The 24,903-nt window shown below is 43.7% G+C and overlaps 1 protein-coding gene across 1 annotated transcript in view; it reads left to right on the top strand.

The window, feature by feature from the left end:
* LOC120027184 (semaphorin-6D-like) overlaps positions 1–24,903 on the top strand; it is a 128,231-nt gene that overhangs the window by 87,391 nt on the left and 15,937 nt on the right. The window contains exons 5-18 of the mRNA XM_038972066.1: positions 8,017–8,241; positions 9,991–10,105; positions 10,319–10,376; positions 11,253–11,309; positions 11,838–11,939; positions 12,722–12,812; positions 13,164–13,286; positions 13,551–13,639; positions 14,486–14,703; positions 16,652–16,783; positions 16,962–17,117; positions 18,290–18,463; positions 18,940–19,080; positions 20,336–20,413. Of these exons, the coding sequence (XP_038827994.1) occupies positions 8,106–8,241; positions 9,991–10,105; positions 10,319–10,376; positions 11,253–11,309; positions 11,838–11,939; positions 12,722–12,812; positions 13,164–13,286; positions 13,551–13,639; positions 14,486–14,703; positions 16,652–16,783; positions 16,962–17,117; positions 18,290–18,463; positions 18,940–19,080; positions 20,336–20,413 (1,670 nt within the window). The 5' untranslated portion in view covers positions 8,017–8,105. The remainder of the gene's footprint in view (positions 1–8,016; positions 8,242–9,990; positions 10,106–10,318; positions 10,377–11,252; positions 11,310–11,837; positions 11,940–12,721; positions 12,813–13,163; positions 13,287–13,550; positions 13,640–14,485; positions 14,704–16,651; positions 16,784–16,961; positions 17,118–18,289; positions 18,464–18,939; positions 19,081–20,335; positions 20,414–24,903) is intronic.

Below are 24,903 nucleotides of genomic sequence, written 5' to 3'. Positions count from 1 at the left end.
CTGAAAAGTTTGACCCAAGTTAAACAATTTAAAGGCAATGCTACCAAATACTAATTGAGTGTATGTAAACTTCTAACCCACTGGGAATGTGATGAAAGAAATAAAAGCTGAAATAAATCATTCTCTCTACTATTATTCTGATGTTTCACATTCTTAAAATAAAGTGGGGATCCTAACTGACCTAAGACAGGGAATTTTTACTCGGATTAAATGTCAGGAATTGTGAAAAACTGAGTTTAAATGTATTTGGCTTAGGTGTATGTAAACTTCCTACTTCAACTGTATAAGCTAGGCTTGGGCGACATGCTTTGTGACTAGAAGATAAGGAGCATTTAGGCCTTGGTAGCATTAAAATAGGTCACGACATTAGGTGCAAATTGGCCAATTGAAGGTCAATGATTACGTTAAGCCTCAAGGGGGTCTTTCCAACCAGTGATAGTGACAGGTATTCTGTTTACACTTTACAGTACCCTCAAGCTGTCCCTCTCCCACTTAAGATTATGTACTTAAGCCCTGATCACCACAAATCAGATTTAAGATTTACCTTACTTACGCATGTAGCTTTTTCCCAAGGTCTTTAAGCCAATAGAGTGGCAAAGCCCCCACATTCTCCTTCCTTTGCTCCTGCATTGTAAGAACCTTTCACCCCCTCAATTCACTACAACCCAGAGGTCCCAGAAATTGAATTACAAATGTTTTTTTCAAGCTCGCCTGAATATATTCAAGCAGTGAAGAGTTAGTCTTGGTGTTGTGCTTACAGAACTTCATTGTGGACCCTCTACGTATAGATAGCATTGCATGTGCTGAGGTGCTTTGTTTACGCTAGCTTAGATATGTGGGGTGTTCTAGGGTTTTGTAGAGTTTGCATAGAAAAACTGCAGCTGACGAGTGAATAACAGTGAAGTATGTACGTGTGAATGAACATTTGCTGTCAAAGCAGGGAGTAATCTAATGCTATGGAATGACACACACCCACCGTAGGCAAGCTAGTCAAATAGGAAGACCGCCTGTCCCGAAGTTTGTCTTTGTTTTTGCCGGATGCGGATCTCAAATTTGTCTCTTCCCCTCTCTAACTAACTAACTAACAAACTCACAAATGCCGTGACTCCTTCATGTAGTGTGGTCACATGATGCCCTCCCCTACTATAATTTTTGCCTTTGACTTCAAACCAGGTGTTACCCTCAGCCTTTGCAGTAATATGGGTCGGAAATTAGAGGAAATTAAGCAATTCACTAAACTCTAAAGTCTCTAGATCTAATAACAAACATGAGGGCATCGACCCGTGTTGTGGTCTGTATATTGGAGACTGTTTGTCTGTGGGTCATTGTAACCCTTTTTAACCAAGGCACCGTTTTAGTCTGCGGGAAACGATCCTTTATTTATTCCCCAAATTCCATCGTTTTTTTTCACAGAGCCGAGAGTACAGTAAACAAAATCTGAAAACAAGTTGGACTGGTCCCTCGAAAGAAATGACACACTGTTTGAGGAGCCACATTCCCATGCATTGACAAACCAAAAGTGCATGGGGTTTTGGGACTATGATGTACTTAACAGAGATGATGTGTTTCGGTAATTGTGAAGCTGGTGGACGCGTGCGGAGTGATTTTCATGGACCAAAATCAGTCTCAGCTTAAGTGGGGTTTTCCGATTGCTCCAAAACCCCTGGTGTGCGCCGGTGCCCGCAGTGAGAGGGTTGAGAAGTTGAGCGGTAGGGTGACTGACACCCATGCCTCTTGTGGAATGTCAGGGGGAGAGCCATATCTCCTATTCCTGTTTAAAGCCTGCACATCCTTCCAGGATTTTGCTTCATAGTTCATTCCTGCAGTTGGTCCCTTTTCCACATAGGGGAGATAACGTCTTGCTTGAACAGAAGAACCTCTAGTTACACTCCCCTCCATATGCATTTGGACAGTGAAGCAAAACATTTAACTTTATACTCCAGCATTTTGGATTTGAGATCAAATGTTTCGGGCCTCCCGAGTGGCGCAGTGGTCTAAGGCACTGCATCTCAGTGCTAGCTGAGCTACTACAGATTCTGGGTTCGAGTCCAGGCTCTGTCGTAGCCGGCTGCGAACGGTAGACCCATGGGGCGGCGCACAATTGGCCCAGCGTCGTCCGTGTTAGGGGAGGGTTTGCCCGGCAGGGATGTCCTTGTCCCATCACGGACTAGCGACTCCTGTGGCGGGCCAGGCGCAGTGCATGCTGACATGGGCGCCAGGTGCACAGTGTTTCCTCCGACATATTGGTGCGGCTGGCTGGGGTTAAGTGGGCATTGTGTCAAGAAGCAGTGCGGCTTGGTTGGTTTGTGGTTCAGAGGATGCACGGCTCTCGACCTTCGCCTCTCCCGAGTCCGTACGGGAGTTGCAGCGATGAGACAATACTGTAACTACCAATTGGATACTGCGACATTGGGAAGAAAAGGGGTAAAAGTAACAAAGAAACTAAATCTATAAAAAATGTTTAATGTGAGGTACAGAATGTCACCTTTTATTTGAGGGTATTTTCATACATATCTGTTTTACTGTTTAGGAATGAAAGCACTTTTATGTACGCTACATGGCCAAAAGTACACCACATCTCATTCCTAAATCATGGGCATTAATATGGAGTTGGTCCCCCTTTGCTGCTATAACAGCCTCCACTCTTCTGGGAAGGCTTTCTACTAGATGTTGGAACATTGCTGCGGAGACTTGCTTCCATTCAGCCACAAGAGCATTTTTGAGGTCGGGCACTAAGTTTGGGCAATTAAGCCTGGCTCGCAGTCGGCGTTCCAATTCATCCAAAAGGTGTTCGATGGGGTTGAGGTCAGGGCTCTGTGCAGGCCAAGTTCTTCCATACCGATCTCGACAAACCATTTCTGTATGGACCTCGCTTTGTCCATTATTCCTCCTCCACCAAACTCTACAGTTGGCACTATGCATTGGGGCAGGTAGAGTTCTCCTGGCATCCACCAAAGCCAGATTCGTCCGTCGAACTGCCAGATGGTGAAGCGTGATTCATTACTCCAAAGAATGCGTTTCCACTGCTCCAGAGCCAAATGTCGGCAAGCTTTACACTGCTCCAGCCGACACTTGGCATTGCGCATGGTGATTTTAGGCTTGTATGTGGCTGCTCGGACATGGAAACCCATTTCATGAAGTTCCCGACGAACAGTTCTTGTGCTGACGTTGCTTCCAGAGGCAGTTTGGAACTCGGTGGTAAGTGTTGCAACCGAGAACAGACGATTTTTACGAGTTTCAGCACTCAGCAGTCCGGTTCTGTGAGCTTGTGTGGCCTACCACGTCATGGCATCCTATGACGGTGCCACGTTGAAAGTCACTGAGCTCTTCAGTAAGGCCATTGTACTGCCAATGCTTGTCTATGGAGATTGCATGGCTATGTGCTCGATTTTACACACTTGTCAGCAACGGGTGTGGCTGAAATAGCCGAATCCACTAATTTGAAGGGGTGTCCACATACTTTTGTATATATGGTGTATCTCGTATTTGAACAAATTTACTTAGTGTATTAAAGTAGTCAAAACTGTAGTATTTGGTCCTATATTTGTAGAGTTTGTAGAGTCACAAAGTTTATTTAGTCAGGAATATGGACCAAATACTAAACTTTTGATTGTTAATCTCTGGTGACAGGTCTTTTATACATTTAGAACACTTAGCATACCAAACAGAAGCAAACCGCTTAAATCAATCCAAGATGGCTTCGGCCGTCTCCTGTTGCGGCTTCATACAGTACTTCTGATCTCTTGCCTCTTGACAGCAATATCTCCCCACAGTTGTGACTGCCACAACCCAGGCAGGCGCCACCACAATAGAGAACCAGTTGAAGAGCTAGAGTGAGTTTTTGTCTCCGGGGTCTATTTCTCCCAGCTGGGAGCTCTTAACAGCGCTGTAACAACCACTCTATTGGAGAAGATGGGAATGTATGTTCTCACTTTTAGCTCCTCGAGTCGCTGGCGAGGTCAGCTGAAGGTGGACTGAAAGCAGCTGGGCCTTAGCTCACACAGTCATACTATATATTTTTTATTGAACCTTTATTGAACTAGGCAAGTCAGTTAAGAACAAATTCTTATTTACAATGACGGCCTACCCCGGCCAAACCCTCCCCTAACCCGGATGACGCTGAGCCAGTTGTGCGCCGCACTATGGGACTCCCGATCACGGCCGGTTGTGATATAGCCCAGGATCGAACCAGGGTCTGTAGTGACGCCTCTAGCACTGAGATGCAGAGCCTTAGACTGCTGCGACACTCGGGAGCCCTATATGACCTTTGGCTTACCCAGAAAAAATATGCAACATTGTTTCTTTTGTTTTATGATATTGGTCTGGAAAACAACATTCCAGTTACTACAGTACCTGTGATGTATCGTACTGATTATGCTAGTCAGGGGGAATGTGTAATGTGATCACAAAAATTACCTCAGACTTACTTTCCCATGTTACTTCCTCCAAACATCGATTGAATGACAACTCAGGTTGCCTCATCATCCATTACGTTCTCTACAGTCTGACAGTAGTGAAGCAGTAGGTATTTAGTGTCTGAGTGGGTGTAATCCTTTAGAGTAGAGAGGCTACCGCGAGCCACACTGTAAACACGACTAGACGCTAATCTTTATAATTTATAGCGGGGGGCCATGACTGGCTGACCTCGCGGCTAAGCACAACACCTGCTCGGAATATTAACAAGAATGGCGTAGGCTAATTGATATTGATGGCGAGTGCTCCTGTTGTTTGTTGAGTTTGGGAGGGTATGTAGTTAGCGCGGCATGCTAACCTCCTGTCTCTAGTGTGTGTAGAGTCAGGTCTAACTTAAGGATTCATTTCCTCTTGCTAGCAGCATTCCTCCCAGTATTCCTCATGAAAGAGTCAGAGAATCAGGATGCTACCCAAGTACGTTACCCTAGTAATTGTAAAACATGTATATCTCGCTCTGTGCAATCTACTTGGTTTTTAATGTGGAACTGACTCATTCAAAATGTAGATGAATGCATCTCTATGGTCCACTGGACTGATGTGTACTGTATCTCCGACAGAATGACCTTTCCCACCATCACTCTGGTTGTGTGTCTTAGTGTGTTAGCGCTCTAAGAGGCAGATGTTGACATTAGCAGCCGTTAAGACCATCTGGATTCCAGCCCGAACCGTTCGTTCCTCATTGATATCGTTTTGACGAAAGCAGACAGCCTGAAGTCGATCGTTAATATTTCTGACCAAAACAGCCTGGTGTCAGTCTGACCTTGGATATTTGTTTAACTTTCTTTTTTTTTTTACTTATTAGTGTTAACATTTAATTTAGTTTGACGAGTTCTGGACTGCTGCCGGTGTCAGGAGTTGATAGACCCGAACATAAACACAATCACATGAATCAATTGTCCTGTGAGATTTATATTTGTGCATTACTTTCCAAATTGTAATGATGAATCCATTTTGTTTTGCGCCCAGATCTGAGCTCCTGTGTTACCTTTAAATGCCATTATGCTATGATGAATCATAATGGTAACTTTTTGCTTAGATATTGCACGCTAAAAATGCATATTTTGTCCTGAAATTGTATCATTCAATTAATAGACATCGATTCCTCAATGTGTTCATTAAATCAAGTCGATGAATATGTGAAAAGCACTAGCCATTTGAGAAAATGTCCTAAGTTGAGCAATTACAGATTTGACAGAACATTTACATATCTGCTGTATGAGATATGAAATGGGTTTTCATCATGTAGAGTCAAACAACATGTGTTTGTAGAAAGAGGAGGAAGGGAAGCGCTACTAAGGTACACAATAGTACATTTTGGTAGACAGAAGGTGCTCTTTGGTAAAAGGGGTAAATTGGTCATCAAAAAGAAAGGAGAACCAAGGCACTCTTCATATAATTAATTAAAATGCCTTTATTAGTATGGCATGTTCAATAGAAACAAAGTTTTAAAAATCCAACGTGTTTTGGCTGCATGGCCTTCGTCAGGGAGTACAAAAAAAGTATACAATGTCCTCTTTTGAACAGCTTTTCCAATTAGCCCTAATTAGAAGAGGGAGTGGTTACAAAATTGATTGGACACACCTAGTAAGCAATACTATACACATTAATAAGTGAAATACTGTATCTATGTTATCATAAAAATACAACTCCAAGCTAGAAGTATCAGGACACTTAGAAAGGTAGTTCTAACCTTAAATATGACTGGGAGAAGTGTCAAGAATAAGAAAGCAATATATTCCATAGTACACTAGAACACAGCAAAACATGAACAACAGTCTAAACATAGCTGAGGGCAATTGAGCAAAATGTCCACTAGATGACAGCAAATGGACCCATCACGACCCTACAGGAAGGGTGAGAAATCCATATCTTCATTTAAACCAGGGTATTTAGTGGCCTGTAGTCTGTAAATCCCAAAACTTTCCCTTTGGTTTAACTGTTTAAGACGGTCCACTTTTCTAATAGAGGCCGAAATATGATCAATACCCATAGCTTGTAGGGAGGCAGGGTTGCCATGGTGTAAGGACTCTCAAGTTTTTTGAGAGTCACCCGGAAGATAACTGGCCCCGTGTGGCTGTTGGTAGAGCATGGCGCTTGCAACGCCAGGGTTGTGGGTTCGATTCCCACGGGGGGCCAGTACAAAAAAAATAATAATATGACTGTATGTACTTGTAAGTCGCTCTGGATAAGAGCGTCTGCTAAATGACTTAAATGTAAATGTAAATAACTGTGGACTAATGTGTCATTTAGGGTAGGACATCTCTTAAAGCTTATGACTGGTGGCTCAGGAAAGACTTGGCGTAGTAGCGTATCACTTTGGATGATTCCCCAATTATTTTTAATGATTCTTTTAATGTTTATGTTTATGTTAATGAATCATTAAAAAAAATTGGGGAATCATCCAAAGTGATACGCTACTACGCCAAGTCTTTCCTGAGCCACCAGTCATAAGCTTTAAGAGATGTCCTACCCTGAATGACAAATTAGTCCACAGTTATCTTCCGGGTGACTCTCAAAAAACTTGGCTTGACCACAAACCCAAGGGCTCACTTAAATGTAACCATTGTAACCATTGCAGAAATATTGCACAGAATAAGTATTTTGTTGACACAGCTTCCTAAATGGAGTATTACGTCAAGCATTCAAGTAACTGCAAAACCACTCATGTCATCTATAGATTGGAATGTCCACAGTGCAAGGTGTTCTACATTGGACGGACAAAGAGACCGCTTAGCGGAACACAAGTACGCCATACGGGTAGGCAATGAAGACTACCGCATGGCAAGGCACTACAAGTCCTTACACCATGGCAACCCTGCCTCCCTACAAGCTATGGGTATTGATCATATTCCAGCTTCTATTAGAAAAGGGGACTGTCTTAAACAGTTAAACCAAAGGGAAAGTTTTGGGATTTACAGACTACAGGCCACTAAATACCCTGGTTTAAATGAAGATATGGATTTCTCACCCTTCCTGTAGGATTGTGATAGGTCCATTTGCTGTCATCTCGTGGACATTTTGCTCAATTGCCCTCAGCTATGTTTAGACTGTTGTTGTTCATGTTTTGCTGTGTTCTAGTGTACTATGGAATATATTGCTTTCTTATTCTTGACACTTCTCCCAGTCATATTTAAGGTTAGAACTACCTTTCTAAGTGTCCTGATACTTCTAGCTTGGAGTTGTATTTTTATGATAACATAGCTACGGTATTTCACTTTTTAATGGGTATAGTATTGCTTACTAGGTGTGTCCAATCAATTTTGTAACCACTCCCTCTTATAATTAGGGCTAATTGGAAAAGCTGTTCAAAAGAGGACATTGTATTATTTTTTTTGTACTCCCTGACGAAGGCCATGCAGCCAAAACACGTTGGATTTTTAAAACTTTGTTTCTATTGAACATGCCATACTAATAAAGGCATTTTAATTATATGAAGAGTGCCTTGGTCCTCCTTTCTTTTTGATAACATGTATTTGTATTCTGACCCCTTTTCATTTGACTGAACTGAATTCCTCTCTTCTCCTTCCATCTTACCCTCCACAGACAGGGCTCCCGTGGATCTCAGCCACACACCATGACTTGCTGAAGCCCCCCTTGCTGCTACCCACCCCCCCCCCTTTTCCTCATTGAAGATGGTCCCTCCGGAACGGACAAGGTGGCGCCTCCTGCTGGCAGTCCTCATACTCACTTCCTGTCTACTGTCCACCTCAGCCACGGCCCCGCCCTTCCCCAAAGACCTGGAGCCAATCAATGTTGTCCGATGGGAGCGTGAGTAGTCCCACCAGCCCCCTGATTGGCTTAGAATGATTTAAAAGGCCAAGTGGTGCCATGTTGCATATTTTTCCTCAGTGATATAAGGGGATTCATTTAGTAGCGCGAGACTGGTAGTTAGAGTGCACTAATATGATGTGACATATAGATCTACCACTGAGTTAGGGGAGGAAGATTGCTGTGGTATTTGTCTCCAGCAGCACGTAAGGAAACAGATTCCCTATTTGCGTTGCCTAAGGCTGGCTCAGAGCCCTAATGCTACCTTGTTAAAATATTGATGGACCAAAGTCAGGAATTCAGTCTGTAGAGTTGGCCTGCACAGGAGATGAGTGTGGATGAATGGTCTTGTGCAAATTAAACACAATATAAGATTATGAACAGAGATGTACACTCAAAATTGCCATCATTGATTTTTGAGTGGGTGTTGGGCATTGTTTTCCTAAAGTAATCAACTATATGTGGGTCTATCGGCTACAGGAGGTATGGTTTACATGATAGTTAATGAGCCGGACAGGTCAAATACATTATTGGTGTGAGAAAGGAGGATAAAGAGAGGCGAAGGAGAAGGAGTCGCTGAGGCATTGGCACCATGGCATTAAATGGGTGTTGGTTTGCTAGGTCAACAGCTTGGAATCTCGGAAAGAGAGGTCGACAAAGAACGAAAGGGAGTTTACAGTGTGTTACCGGTATGCACAAATCAAAGTGGAGGTAAAATGCTGAACATTTCAGACTGATATCATCTCATTTTTGTTGAATGTAGTAGGTAACACCTTGAAACAGATCCATTGCGGATATATCTCCTGACATATCGAACAGTGGAAACGACACCATCAGACCTACCTAGACTAACTGTGAGAGTGGACTTCTCAAGGGCATTTTGTTTAGTGTTAGAGCGTATTCGGCTCCTCACTCTGCAGGTTGCGAGCTGACGCCTTCTTTGCCATCGACGAAATGCCAACAGTCTTATCATTTAATGAACACTTTTGCCTAGTCATCAGATTTGCTGTTGTATTGTCCAAACAAAGCCTTTCGGCAGATGAATTGAGTTTAATCGTACAGCTACAGTATATGCTTTAATAATTGCCATTATGCAAATTGCTTACGACAGAAATACAATAGCAGACACTTTTTATCTTAGTTCACTCATCCCAAGCCAAATATACTATGCCTCTATCAAACCTCTATTTACCCTTCAGCAGGGTTGTGTTCATTGGGCACCAAACGGAAGAAAACAGACAATATAAGAAACCCTCACGTTTTCTCTTGCGTGCCTTAATGAACAAGACCCAGGACTGGACACAGACGGCTAGAGCAGGAGAGCAGGGACTAGCAGAGGTTTCTGTTCATTAACTTCCCCCTAGTCTGACCTTTTAGAAACAGGCCAGGCCTCCTGAACCTGGATACAGTTCACAGGAAGAACAGGATATGACTAGAATGGGAGCGTGTCTGACCAGAGAGTGACTGGTTTAGTTTAGCGACTGCAAACCTACACTATCCATTTATTGCCACAAGCAACTGAAAATACAACAAATACTATGTAATTAAAGATTTAAACACCAGAATGAGGCCTTTCAGGACCAAGCAGGATTACCAAGCAGGATTACCAATTATAAATGACAACTTGAGATAGTAGTCATTCCCATAAAGCTGTGCAGTCTAGGAGTTGGGGTCATGAATTGGAAAAAATCTTGACATGTATGTGATAATTCAGCTACTCTTATCTTCAACGTCTCTCTCTTTTTGTAGACTCCTACCTGTACCCAGGGTTCCAGGGGCTGGTGTCGGACAACGACACATTCAGACTAGGCCTGGACTTCCAGAGGATGCTGAGGATCAACCACATGCTCTACATCGCTGCCAGGTCAGTCAGCCAATTCACTGCCTCCGTTCTGGTCCACATGTTAACAATCACAACCAATAAAACATCACTACCAGACTGACCAAACTAGGGTCTGTTTCCCAGACACTGAAGGTTTTTCAATGCAGAATCTGGGAAACCAACCCTTAGTTTGCTTTTATTTATGAGACTGTGCACAGAACACCATGACACTAAATCTTAATCTTTACCCCACAGGGACCATGTTTTTGCAGTAAACCTGACCACAGCTGGTGACGACTTCGTCCCCCAGCTGGTAAGTTACATAATCAAACACTCGATCAAACCTCACATGGCTATGCAAGATGTAATACAACATAATACAAGCAGGAACTAACATGACCATGTGGTTTATTACTGTATACTTTTGATCCATTTATTCTCTCTTCTAAACACCAAAGTACCCATCATTTATTTGCAATGTGAATTATATCTGTTTTTAGAAATACCGTAGCCTGGCCTCTTCTGAGTTTTCTTCACTAATGGACTAGCCTGCGAACAGTGGCCCTTAGCTTGGCTGCTCCCCACCCTGGAGGACCCTCGAGCATAACCCCAATATGGCAGAGGTCCAGTAGTTCTACACGGAAGCCCCTTTTCATATCAGCTTCCCAGAAACAACTTCTCCGGATGGGGTTGCGAAGTCGAGTGAAGCTCTCAGCAGGCAGATCCAAAGATTACCCAAAGGTCACAGAGAGGCCTCTGACCGGTTATGGCCACATGAACGCACTCTGCGATTGCATCAGGCTCTTTCATGTAACTCTGTGTGTGGTGTGGTGGCGCTTTCTCTAGAGCAGGGGTGTCAAACATGCGGGCCAAATCCGGCATTTGGGGTTCCAATCCGGTGATTTTTCATAATACTTTAAAATGACTAAAACCAAATGGAAACTGTGTATAAATGATAATGGACCTATATTCATACCGTTTCTTGACTGTGTCCAGCTCGCTAATAATCACCAAAATGAAAGCTATGGGAAAAAGGAACATTTTTAGCAAATTGGCGGCGAGGAAGTACAACCAATTTTCAATTGTTGAAGACCGAATGCGGCCACCCGGGGCAAAATTAGTTCTACACCGCTGGTCTAGAGCATGGTGTGGTGTCATATTTAGTTTCCCCCCCTTTCATGTATTGCAGAAGCTGACATGGAGGTCCAAGGATGTTGCCAAGTGTACCGTGAGGGGTAGAAACAGCGTGAGTATCTTTCTCCACCATGTTCTATGTGTGTCTACGTTAAGGTCAGGAGAGAACACACTAGCTACCGCTTGGCGTTCTTCAGTGGTAGAGTTGACTCTCCCTAGCAGCATAAATGGGGGGCTCCCGATTGGCGCAGCGGTCTAAGGCACTGCATCTCAGCGTTAGAGGCGTCGCTACAGACCCTGGTTTGATTCCAGGCTGTATCACAACCGGCCTCAATTAGGAGTCCCATAGGGCGGCGCACAATTGGCCCAGCGTCGTCCGGGTTAGGGTTTGGCCGGGGTAGGCCATCATTGTAGATACTCATTTGTTCTTAACTGACTTGCCTAGATAAATAATGGTTAAATAAAATCAATGTAAGTGCATCCTATAACATAATTGGATGGTTTCAAAGGCACCATAACTCTCTTGTGAGGCCGAGTAATACATCAGCGCTATTTTATTATGGCAGCCTGTTCTTATTCCAAATGTATTTATAGTACATGAGTTCCCAGTGATACTGAATGAGCCTATGTGTTTTTCCAGGATGAATGCTACAACTATGTCAAAGTGCTGGTACCGCGGAACGACGAGACCCTGTTTGCTTGCGGCACTAATGCCTTCAACCCCACCTGCCGTAACTACAAGGTACGTGTGTGTGAGTTTAGGTGTTGATATGTGCTGTTAATTTCTTTCATCAAACCTTTAGATTCGAGAGAGCCATGATTGACGTTTGTTAATGTCACTCCAATTATAAAGCTGTGATTGCTGATTGGCGGGCATGCAGAGACAACGAGCTAGTCATTATCACAATGCCACAGTTTGGCTCTTCATTGACCTCCTCTTGAGTGCTAAGCCTTTGTGTGTTCCATCCTCTTGCATTGAGAAGGTATAATTGCTTCCGAGCAGTCGGTTTGTTCACTCATGACTCACAATTGAATAAAAGTCAAGATGACATTACACATTTGTCTGTTTTTCGCATTCAATACAATTACCATTTCAATTTGCATACATGCAATAGTGTGAAGTTATGTTGAAAAGGCAAGAAAGAGGACTTGTCATTTAACATTAGAAACTACTTAATTGGAGCTCATTGAAGGCAGAGAGGTGAAGCCAACCAGACAGATGTTGTTTTGTTTTTCCTAGTGTGTGTGTGTGTGTGTGTGTGGGAGCAGGGAGTCCAACTCCTGCTTAGCCACAAATAGGAGACCGTCCCAAGAGGGACTGGAGAGGCAGCCAGGTAATTTATGAGCGCCAGCGAGGGGCTAAACGTCCACAGCCGTGCTAGCAATAGCAATGGCTGTGTTAGCAATTCAGCTAATGTTGCAGTAGAGGTAAAGGAGTTAAGCGGTTCGTGCAGTGCTGGTTTCAGTCCATGCCCAGAGCCACAATGGCAACAGAGAACTAACAGTCTCCTCTCCTTCCCACAGATGACCACCCTGGAGCAGGTTGGCGAAGAGGTGGTGGGTCAGGCGCGCTGTCCCTTCGAGTCGGGCCAATCCAACCTCGGCCTCTTTGCTGGTGAGTGGCTCAATTTGTAAATGTAGAATTTGAAATGAAATGGTTTTGTCCGTAGTCCATTAGCAAATAAAATGTTGTCCAAAGACTGAATGCAAGACCTTTTAGGCAGGTCTAGACGGAAGCCTAGTCTTATGGCTAAATTGATGAGTCATAAGTCTGTACCTAGCTTATAGTAAATATTAGCTTAATCAGTTGAGCATTCTTATAGCATTATTTATGAAAATGTTTTTTTTTATATATATATAAAGCTTGTCCATATGAATTCTAGTATTTTACTATGACTTTATGTATTACTACTATACTATCGTACTTATTAATTACTATATTTTCTCTACTTACTTTATTTTTCAGGCGGTGATTTCTACTCTGCCACCATGACCGACTTCCTGGCCAGCGACGCTGTCATCTATCGTAGTCTTGGCGACGACAGCCCCGTCCTGCGGACCGTCAAGTACGACTCCAAGTGGCTCCGAGGTTGGTCACATGACTTTTGTGTCGATCAGTGTCCTGGTTGGGGATGTGTAGCTCTTTCAGCCCAGACACCCGATTCAACCAATCACTGCGTCATCAAGTCCTTAATTAGTTGGATCAGGTGTTAGTACTGGGTTGGAACAAATGCCTGAACAGCAGTGACTCCATCCCTGATACACTCCAGAAAAGTATGACTCACCATAATGACTTTAATTCAATCTCAACTCTCACTTTTCCCCTCTTGTGTGTGTCTCCTTGCCTCCCCAGAGCCCCATTTCCACCATGCGATCGAGTATGGGAATTATGTCTACTTTTTCCTCAGTGAGATTGCAGTGGAGTACACCACCCTGGGAAAGGTAAGAGGGTGTCACTTATGTAAGATTGATGTATGACGGGGTAGGCAACTAGATTCAGCCAGAGGCTGATTTTTGTCGGAGCGGATGGTCGGAGGCCCGGAACATAATTCTAATAATTTTTACACTGCAAATTGACCACAACTAAGCCCAAAAAGAGATTATATTGAAAAATAACAGTCATTTCATACCTTGATTACGTTGAGACACAGTCACGTGTCACTTTTTTATTTGTGAGAATACTTGGGAACAAATTTCCTAAATTAATCAAAGTTTTAGCTGAATTCCTGGTGGTCTTTTTGTTCTCTTCAAAACTGAACAAAATCATAAAGAAAAAAAAGATGAAACAACTGATGTTCTATGTACTCTTATCAGATGTATCATGACTAGTTGAGATGGGTGATCGATTTATTCTGACAAGATGAAGGCACCATTATGGTTGGACATAGGATATGAGCTATAATGACAGGTCTGCAGCCTCATGTCCCGGAACCACTGAGCTATGACGAATGGGAAATAACATCCATTTGTGGTGGTTAGACTGGAGGTTAGATAGGCGTAAGTGCATCCAGAGGGTTGCGGATTGAAATCCTATGGTGAAGCATCGAGAAGTTGAAAATGAGATGACAACCGGAGGGCAGCTGGTGACAGAATCTCCAGTACTCACTACTACCGTTGTGTCCTTGAGCAAGGCACGTATTAACCCCAGACAGCCAGCACTGTGGCTGATCCTGTGCTGCTTCAAGCCTATTAAGTCATGTTTGTTGTCTCAAGGGGTCGGGAGAAGAGCGCCAAAGATAATAAAGCACCATTCTATTATATTGTATAATTTTCTGGTTCTGCTCCAAGGTGGTGTTCTCTCGTGTGGCACGGGTGTGTAAGAACGACAACGGCGGCTCTCCTCGGGTGCTGGAGCGCTACTGGACCTCCTTCCTGAAGGCGCGGCTCAACTGCTCGGTGCCCGGCGACTCGTTCTTTTACTTCGACGTGCTGCAGTCGCTCACCAACGTGCTACAGATCAACCAGCGCCCCGCGGTGGTGGGAGTGTTTACTACGCAAGCTAACAGGTTAGCCTAGTGGCCAAGAAAGTAATGGTGAATGACTGGGCACTATTCCATCAAAGCCAATATCCATACATTTCTTATACCACTTTCATACACAGACAAAATTCCTACGATTTTACCGTGCCTGCTTTATTTTACCTGCTTTGTTGTACTTCTGAAAAGGGTAGGGGGTAAAAAACATGGACAATTTAAACCCACCTAAAGACCTAGTCATGATTCCTGCATTTTCACAGACCCTGTAACCAAAATACACCTATTAGGTCTGTGTGAATAGTTCTCAGCTTTTTTGCAGGTAAATTCATTAACACTTCCATTGTTCAACACCTCCCTAATTTGAAATGCAAACAGAGGGCTGGGTTGATATGGCCTAAAAATCATATATCGATTTATTTCAAACTTATGGGCGACTCATGATATATATCTCGATTTTGTCTAAATAAGCTTTGTTGCACAATTAAAGGTAAATACACCGCATTTCAAACAGTCAGGAATAATCTAATGAATTCAGGGCTTGTAACATTATACCTAGACTAAATATAAGCCTTCCACAACCATATGACCCACTAATAAATTACATTATTTTATCAAAATAGTTTAACCTGCTTTTTTTTTGCAATAATCACTGATCTGACTTCCAAGTCTGTCTATGAAAATGCCCTTTTTGTTAAAAAATGTACCAGAACCATGCACATCCACCAATAATTACCAACTTCTTGTAACAGACATTATAGAAAATTAATACAGGTCTCATGAACAATCTCTCAAGCACAAGCCCACGTGCTAGTGAGTAACCAGTTAATCTTTATATTTGAAGTCTAGCCAACTTGCATTTGCTTGCTAACGCGGTAGAACAGTTGAACTGTTATGAACACACCCTCCTGTCCAACTGTTTACTTTGTTTAGATATTGAAATCAAGTGGCCGACCTGGATAAGATGCTTATTTCTCAGAATGAGAGGTTCCAATTCCTTATATAAATGTGTATTTTATGCTCATTGCACATTTATAAAACACAGACTAGAAAGCTAGCGCGTGACATTCTGTCTCTAAAATGCTGCTAGCTGTGCGTGGTACCGCAATGCCGCGCACGTTAGAAACTGAGCATACCTCTTCCCCAATCAAGTTCATTGATACTCTCGTTTTAGTAGGGTCTTATCTGTTTTACATTTTGGGAGTTAAAAAAAGGTTATCGCTAGAAAGTTTAAGTTCTTGTCTATTACAGTAAAATAATGTTTGTACGCGTTTCGGTGTCCATATGACCGATTCTGTTGGACCAAACCTCAAATGGAAATGGCGAGTTTTTAAACTGCTTGTTGTCAGAGAGGAAGAAGTTATCTTTCGTCTTTTGTTGTTGTGAGCGGCAGGGGGAGGGGCTTGGCGTCTATGTGCGAGTGGGAACTTGCACTGTGCGCATAGCACGTAAGGAGCGAAGTAGGCGAGACCAAAGACAGAACGCTAGTAAAAAATAAACTAAAAACCTAGAGGCATCTGGAACGTCGCGCTAAAACATACATTTAAATGAAATCAATATACAGTATAACCCATCCCTACCCTAATGTTTTAACTACATCCCCCACCTCTCCTAATTTGCCAGTTACCCACTGATATGTATGAAAGGGGTCATATAAACATTGCCTTATACAGTTTTACTGGTAATATACCACATCTTCTGTCTGAAATGGGTATTACACTGCAAGAATATGCAACATCACTAAAACTAGAAAAACTGGATATTCACTCACACACTGCACAGGAACATTTTAGTTTTACCTCAAACTTCTTGATATTGATTTGGAATTATACACAGAGCTCTACACTCACCAGATAGAAATCGGATAAAAAAATGTTTGCCTTGTTTGACCAGCCAACCATGTTTCAACAAACCTTTTCAATAACTCAATCCCACAAGGCTCTTTTTTGAACACGCTCTTTGCGTCTGTCTCCCTCGTCAGTATCCCTGGCTCAGCAGTGTGTGCCTTCTACATGGATGACATAGAGAAGGCCTTTAATGGGAAGTTTAAGGAGCAGAAAACCAGTGACTCAGCCTGGACCCCAGTACCAGAGGAACAGGTGCCCAAGCCTAGGTATGAGACTGCCTTCTAAAGGGGGGAAACACTAGCCTACATATGACAACGACCATATGAGTTGGCCATACAGCACCAACAGATCTGGGACCAGCTAGGCTAGCACAGTACATACCCATGTTTTGTTTGAGTAAGAGTTGCCAAATGTAATTTCTCAAATCTCTATTTTCTACTTCAGACCTGGTTCCTGTGCCGGTGACGGCCCGGCCTCTGCCTACAAGTCGTCCACCACCTTCCCCGACGACACGCTGACCTTCATCAAGTCTTACCCTCTGATGGACGAGGCGGTGCCCTCCGTCAACGACCGGCCCTGCTTCACCCGCACCACCAGCAGGTACTGTAGAGCAGTACCATGCAATACAATATAACTATTTATCTTCGTGTGGACAAACGGCACCATAGACAAATATACAATAATGCAATATAATATACAATGTTATACAAATCTGACATATCAGCAGTATGAAAAATGACAGCAAAGTTTTTGTGCAACCATGTACAGTAAGTCAAATGACTCAATGAATGACACTTTACTCAAACCAGGCAACTGGAGTCCTCGCTCAGAAGCTAAACTCAGAAATTGCCTCAGCCTAGCTACTGCTTCTCTGTTTGACCGGAGACTGTGGCTTCATCCACAAAGCTTGACATTTACTGGCGGTGCAGAGGTGATATGAGGTGTTTGAGTCTGCCTGCCGTACCCCCTGGGTGCCCGGCCTGCTGCTTCTCACCACAGGAAGCTGATGTGATACTCTGGTAAATGACAACAGAAGCCAGGGGGGCACAGGGAACATGTTATTTCACACTGCTCGAAACATCCTGAGACGAAACCTCCTAGTGAAGTATCCCGAAGTCCTAGTGAAGTCATGGAAATATTGGCGATAAAATGGGGTTTAAATCATAGGATGTTCTCATCGAGTGTGTTGCATTCATGAACCCGAGGAAATAACATTTTATAGCGTAGTGGTTATTATTAAACTGAAAATGACATGCAGGGGTTATGATTCAGTCTTCAGCAGCCAGTTGAGATGACTGGCGTTAGATATGCATGTGTAAACACACAAAGATGAGAACATGTACATTCTGGATACAATCATGGTTCATTTACAAAACCTTCCTTGACAGCTGCTATGCTGCTAGGGAACCAACACAAGCCATTCGGAAAGTGCCAAATCTCACCCAGAAAGTAGCCTAAGGCAGAAGTGAATTTTCAGAGCAGCTGCACCCTAGCTCTTCTGTTTTCCCTATTTGAGTGGACTCTCCACTCCATCTTTTGGTGCACAGAAAATTACAAAATCACACTGGTTAAAATCAGGAAAAGCACAAAAAAGGCTGAGCAAAAATATTTTTTTAAGGGATGAATAATTCTTCATTTATAACCCTATGATGACCTGTCTCTCAATGCCAGGCATGGCGGTTCACTTGTTCTGAATGACTGACCCATTATGGCTGACGAGTTACCAGTTCCGGATGTACAATCAGCACTAACTGTGTTTTTCACTTCTCCAGGTACAAGCTGACTCAGATTGCGGTGGACACCTCTGCCGGGCCGTCTAAAGACCGCACTGTGGTCTTCCTGGGCTCGGAGGATGGCAGGGTCCTGAAGGTGTTGTCCAGCACTCATTCTAACGCCTCCTTTGGCTCCCAGCTCTTGGAGGACATAGATGTGTATAACCCCTCAATGTGAGCACAAAACCTCTATAAGTCAGTCTATAACCCCTCTTAAGTAAGTGTGTAACCACTTTTGAATAGGTCATACTAAAAGCAAAAGTTGGTTATGGCATGAAAACCTGACTGCTGTATAAGCATCCCATTGTGACAGTACTGTAATATCAGACTGGAAAATCTCCAAATGAATGTCTATACCTGCTTTAAAGCCGTAACCTACATTATAATGCTATTACTTCCACCAAATGGTCCAACTCTTTACTATGGTAGTTCACAAGCAGAGTAATTTTATTTTCCACACTATATTAGGGGTTCAAATGGTATATCAACTTCCTAAATGAACATTTCTTACAGAGATAGGCTTTAAATGGGGCTCCCATTTCTATCTGTGACTGATTCATTGTACTGTGTTTCACATGTCTATGGTCTAACTCTAATCCGTTAGTATGGTTGTGCTTTAAGTGTTCTCATGTGACCATGTTTTCCCACAGGTGTAACATTCAGGGGCAGGAGGACCGGAGGATTCTGGGAATGGAGCTGGATAAGGACCATCATGCCTTGTTCGTGGCCTTCACCAGCTGTGTCATCAGAGTACCACTCAGCCGCTGCACTGAGCATGGCGCCTGTAAAAAGTGAGTTACAACAAGGTCGGAAACGATTGTGTGAAAATACACCTGGGAAGATATACAGTATTGTTAGGGCCAAGTTGTCCCTGACTACGTGACCTAGAAAAAATGGGGCCTGGCATTTTTTTGTGCTTTTGCACTGCTCAAAATTGTTTACTCTAATGTGTTATAACAAATACTTAGTCTCTGTATACCAAGCTCTTTAAATGTCAAATTGTGGTCAAGTGATTTCAGTATCAACAAATATTTATATTTGTTCTAGTCATTTGTCAGATAATTGAGCAAGAGAGAACAGGGAAGCCATGAGGAAATTACCAAATTGTCAAAATGTATTTGGCACAGCTTCTAAAAGAGCCTGTTTGAATATTTTGGCAAACAACCAAAACATAAAAAATAGGCGCTTAATTGCCCCTGGAATCAATATTTTAACAGCCCGTAAATGTTGGAAATGTTTCAGGATATCATTAGCACAGAATACCACATCAAGAATATAATTATAGTTGACTGATCCTGCCATTGGAATTGATCAACATTCAAACAACAACAAAAAAACTCACTGCCTCCTTCATAGTCGGACACACACTCGCATGTGCATGCATACAAACACAGTCTGGGTCAGCCCACAATACCTTTTGAGAGGCCGGGTGCATAAACTCCTACTAGTGGGACGTGAGGGAGGCAGGGTTTCATGAAAACATAGAGCACTGATTGACAAGTGAGAAATCCAAAGAAGACAACCCCCTCTCTTCCTCCTTCCCTAGGCGAGTGTATGACAGTCCCCCCCCTGCCTCCCCTATTCCCCCCTCGGAGCACCCCCTCAGTCCCCGTGGTCCTGGCTGTCAGCGTGTCTCCACGACTGGGGGAGAGAGACTGAGGGGCACCTGTCACTAAGATAACTGGCTTCACTCCTCCAGGCTGCCCGTCATGACACACACAGAAATATTTAGAAACAGATGCACACACCTGTCCTTTATGAGGTCTTTCACAGGCATACTTGTCATCTTGGAGAATGAGCTAAAACACACTGTCAGACACATTCACCTCTCTGTGTTCACACGCAGGCCAGTTTCGCTCTGCAGACACCAGATGGGGAATAGCCCTAACAGACCGCGCTCCACTAGACCGCAGCAGTGTCCTTGCCTCAAGTGTGTGTGTGGCGTGTCACTTTGTCAACGTAGACACAGTCGGGCGCCCATTGCCTCCACACCAAGGAGCAATATCATACAGGGATTTAACCGTCTCTTGCCTCGTCATTTTCTAGGAGTTGTCTGTCCTCCCGCGACCCATACTGCATCTGGCTCCGGACCGGGAGCTGTGCCAACATGGCGCCAGGGTTCAAGTAAGTGTCACTTTCCTTCCTGTCGCGCTGAAAGGCATCAATCTGAAAGGTAATAAAGGTTTGAGAGCGTGATCGTATATCTGCCATCAGTATTGGCCCCCATAAAAGCAGAGGAGAGTAGAGAGTGTAAGATATAAGGGAAATAAATCTCGAAACTCTTTGAAAGTCATATTAAGGAAGAATGTATTGAGTAAGTGACATCATTGTACTGCAGATGAGGACCGCTCTTCAAAGAGGAGTTTTCCCGCTAGTCAGTTTCTTTACACCAGCAAATTATACACTTTGGAACTCTGTTTGTGCAGTTAATGCTAATATGCATCCATTTGTTTCTTTATATCTGCTGGCTTTGGGCCAGTTTCCACTTTTGTAATGCACTTTAAGTGAAAGGAACAATCAACCACTTGAGCCACAATGGCTTGAGTCCATTGATTTATTTATGAGCTGACAGATACTGCAATCTCTCAGGAATAAAAAATGTTGTCACCCCAGACCTCCTGAAAATGAAAATAGTCTCTTCAATTCTCTGGAACAAAGGAAATGACTGAACAACTGATTGGTTGCCATCGATCAGTTCTCATGACCTGAAGAGGGGTCATTTGACACTGACTCATGATCATTGCTCTCCAGTGCTATGGAAAAGGTTGCTGTGTAAGAGCTTACTGGGATTCACTTGGCCACGCCACCAGTTCACTTTGTTCTACAACCCCACCCATTCCCTAGCAGTGATTAATTATCCTGCTCGTGGTTTCTGTCCCGGCCTAGTGCCATCATACCCGATTCAACTAATCAAACAAATTGTCAACACCTTGATTAGCTGAATTCTGTGTTTCATTGCAGAGTCGGGGACAAAAACCAGCAGTACTGCGGCTCTGCACGTGTAGGGCTAGCACCCCCCCTTTGGTGAAGTGGTGCTAAAGAACAAGGTTGTGGCTCACACCTACTCTCACACCTCTCTTTTGGCAAGCTGCCAAAGTGGGTCCCCATCTCTCTCCTCCCTCTCCTGTCTCCTCTCCTACTCATTTGCCCGTCGTTCTTTCGCTGATATGTGACATCTCCCTAAATCTCCCAGAGTGTCGAGGGGGAAAAAAGCGAAGGTCTTAGATTTGTGGAACCAAGGAGAATAGCGGAAAGCAGTCTGTCTGTTTTAACTGCTGCGGAATTGAGTTTCCATTCTGTGACTTTCGACATGGCGCTTCCAGGGTTGGCGGTTTAGCGCGATTTGTCATGCTGTGTCCGCAGTAGAAGGCCTTGATTAAATCTTATAGATGCTGAAAAAAGTCATTTTGCAGTTTAAATGTCAAAGTTGTCGATATGGATCCAATGGCACACACGGTAATCTATATAGTTATGGGATTTTGGGGGACATTCCTAATCCCAGCAGCACAGGAATTGGTGGTTTAAGATGGGGATTCATGAACTTTGAGAGACTATTGTAAGTTCCATAAAGTTCCACCTCCAAAAGTATAAATCTCAGTGAAATATCTCTGTTTTGGTTAGAGAGTTAGAGTTCAGTGGACGAGGAAGAATGTTCTGGAAACACCTTATCCAGAACACTGTGGTTCAGCCACTTCCCGAATATGAGCAGCAGATGGGCCTTGTTGTGGCAGCGAGTCAGTGGTTTCCCTGGAGACGAACGGGTTGATCCAGACCAGAGGTGAATGCGACAGACGTTTTGGCAGACCGGGCCATCTTGGCAAAATGCTCTAAAGAGCTCCCAAGTGAGGCGACCGGTGAAAAACAAAATGGAGCTGAAGTGCTTTGCCAGTCCCGAAGCAACTCTGCAACCTGGCCCACAACTGTTTAAAATATGATGTTTGTCTTCTTAAACTCAAACCTCTAATTAGGCCTTCTCCTAAACTGAATCCTCCTTATTTGGATGTGAGTGGGTGACTATTTTCTTATGATTTTTAATTAGCAAGCATTTGTATAAACTTACTTATATCAGTCTCACTGCCTGTATGCATCTCTGGTAGGTCGTTTTTTTCGAGTTTGCGTTTGTCAGTGAGACTATTTCTGAGCATTTTCATATTTTCATATGTATGTCTCCTAGTCCTTTCCCCTCATTCATTGCTAGTAAATAGAAGAGCGTTAAAGTTTCTGAGTGAGGGAAATGAATAGCACTCACGCATCCCACACTTTTGAAAATGGATACACGGAGAGTGAGTGAATGAGAAATGGAGAGAGGAGAGAAAAAGCGAAAATAAACAAATGTACACAAAGCAAGGACGCCGCAGCACAGAGACGGAAAGGGCTGAAGGGTGAATGAGAATGAGCTCCCGTTGGTGTCAGAAGTGGGATCCAATTTAATCATATTCATTCCCCTTCCCTTAATGGACACTTGTGTGCCGCCTTCAAACCCCACATTCCATTAGCTTCCAGCCACTCTAAATGTATCTGGTTGTGTATGGACCTTTCTCTCATTCACGGGCGTTCTGAATCTAAATCTATCGATGGCTGTCTGTGCAAGTGGCATGCACTGATTGAAAAGTCCTAATGAGAATGAATACTGAAACCCCCCTTTTCTCCGTGGGTAGGAGGGGAGAGTGGCCCTAAATACAGCCCCCAATAGTTAAACCTGCACTCGTGTGTTTCACATCCCTCAAAAGTGTTCTGGAATATAGTAGTCCCTTGTAGCTCAGTTGGTAGAGCATGGCGCTTGCAAAGCCAGGGTTGTGGGTTCGATTTCCCACGGGGGACTAGTATGAAAATGTACGCTCTGGATAAGAGTGTCTGCTAAATAGTGTAAATGTAAAATGAATATGCACAAGCAAAACGCTAGGTCTGGCTCCATATTTTGTTTGAATAGGGTCTGGATAATGACCTTGGCTTTAGTCCTTGCTACCTTTTTCTCCTAACTGATGCAGGCTATCCTGGCCACTTCTGCTCCCCCTGTCACTTGATAGGAAGATTATCATCTGACCTTTTATCAGTCGTGACGCTGGTTTCTAATTGGACAGCATACAAGGGGAGAACAGACCAACTTTGTTAGGGTGCCAGCAAAATTGATGTTCTCTCCATTCGTGGCATTTTCCTGATTAGACCACCTTGTCTGTGGATGGTGATGTCATATCCATGTGCAGGATGTGTCTCTCAGGTTGTGAATGTACTGGCTAAGAAAAATCTTCTCTCATCGACGACTGGCAGGTTGGGCAAGTTCTGTATTAGGATGGCGGTAAATGGGCTTTGAGCTGTAGGTGAATGAGGCTAGCTTTTTCAAACAGAAATTTGCATCCTGTAGCACAAACTCCAGAAAGTTCTGGGACACTGTAAAGTCCATGGAGAATAAGAGCACCTCCTCCCAGCTGCCCACTGCACTGAGGCTAGGAAACACTGTCACCACCAATAAATCTACAATAATCGAGAATTTCAATAAGCATTTTTCTACGGCTGGCCATGCTTCCCACCTGGCTACCCCTACCCCAGTCAACAGCTCTGCACCCCCCACAGCAACTTGCCCAAACCTTCCCCATTTCTCCTTCACCCAAATCCAGATAGCTGATGTTCTGAAAGAGCTGCAAAATCTGGACCCCTACAAATCAGCCGGGCTAGACAATCTGGACCCTCTCTTTCTAAAATTATCCGCCGCCATTGTTGCAACCCCTATTACTAGCCTGTTCAACCTCTCTTTCAAATCGTCTTAGATCCCTAAAGATTGGAAAGCTGCCGTGGTCATCCCCCTCTTCAAACGGGGTGACACTCTAGACCCAAACTGTTACAGACCTATATCTATCCTACCCTGCCTTTCTAAAGTCTTCGAAAGCCAAGTTAACAAACAGATGACCGAACATTTCGAATCCCACCGTACCTTCTCCGCTATGCAATCTTGTTTCCGAGCTGGTCATGGGTGCACCTTAGCCACGCTCAAGGTCCTAAATGATACCATAACTGCCATCGATAAAAGACAATACTGTGCAGCCGTATTCATCGACCTGGCCAAGGCTTTCGACTCTGTCAATCACCGCATTCTTAGCGGCAGACTCAACAGCCTTGGTTTCTCAAATGACTGCCTCGCCTGGTTCACCAACTACGTCTCAGACAGAGTTCAGTGTGTCAAATCAGAGGGCCTGGACCTTTGGCAGTCTCTATGGGGGTGCCACAGGGTTCAATTCTCGGGCCAATTATTTTCTCTGTATACATCAATGATGTCGCTCTTGCTGCTGGTGATTCTCTGATCCACCTCTACGCAGACGACACCATTCTGTATACTTCTGGCCCATCTTTGGACACTGTGTTAACAAACCTCCAGACGAGCTTCAATGCCATGCAACACTCCTTCCGTGGCCTCCAACTGCTCTTAAATGCAAGTAAAACTAAATGCATGCTCTTCAACCGATCGCTGTCCACACCCGCCCGCCCGTCCAGCATCACTACTCTGGACGGTTCTGACTTAGAATATGTGGACAACAACAAATACCTAGATGTCTGGTTAGACTGTAAACTCTCCTTCCAGACTCACATTAAGCATCTCCAATCCAAAATTAATTCTAGAA

The sequence above is a fragment of the Salvelinus namaycush genome, chromosome 32 (genome assembly GCF_016432855.1).
Source record: "Salvelinus namaycush isolate Seneca chromosome 32, SaNama_1.0, whole genome shotgun sequence".
NCBI classification, from domain to species: domain Eukaryota; kingdom Metazoa; phylum Chordata; class Actinopteri; order Salmoniformes; family Salmonidae; genus Salvelinus; species Salvelinus namaycush.
This window is presented reverse-complemented; position numbering and strand designations above follow the sequence as displayed.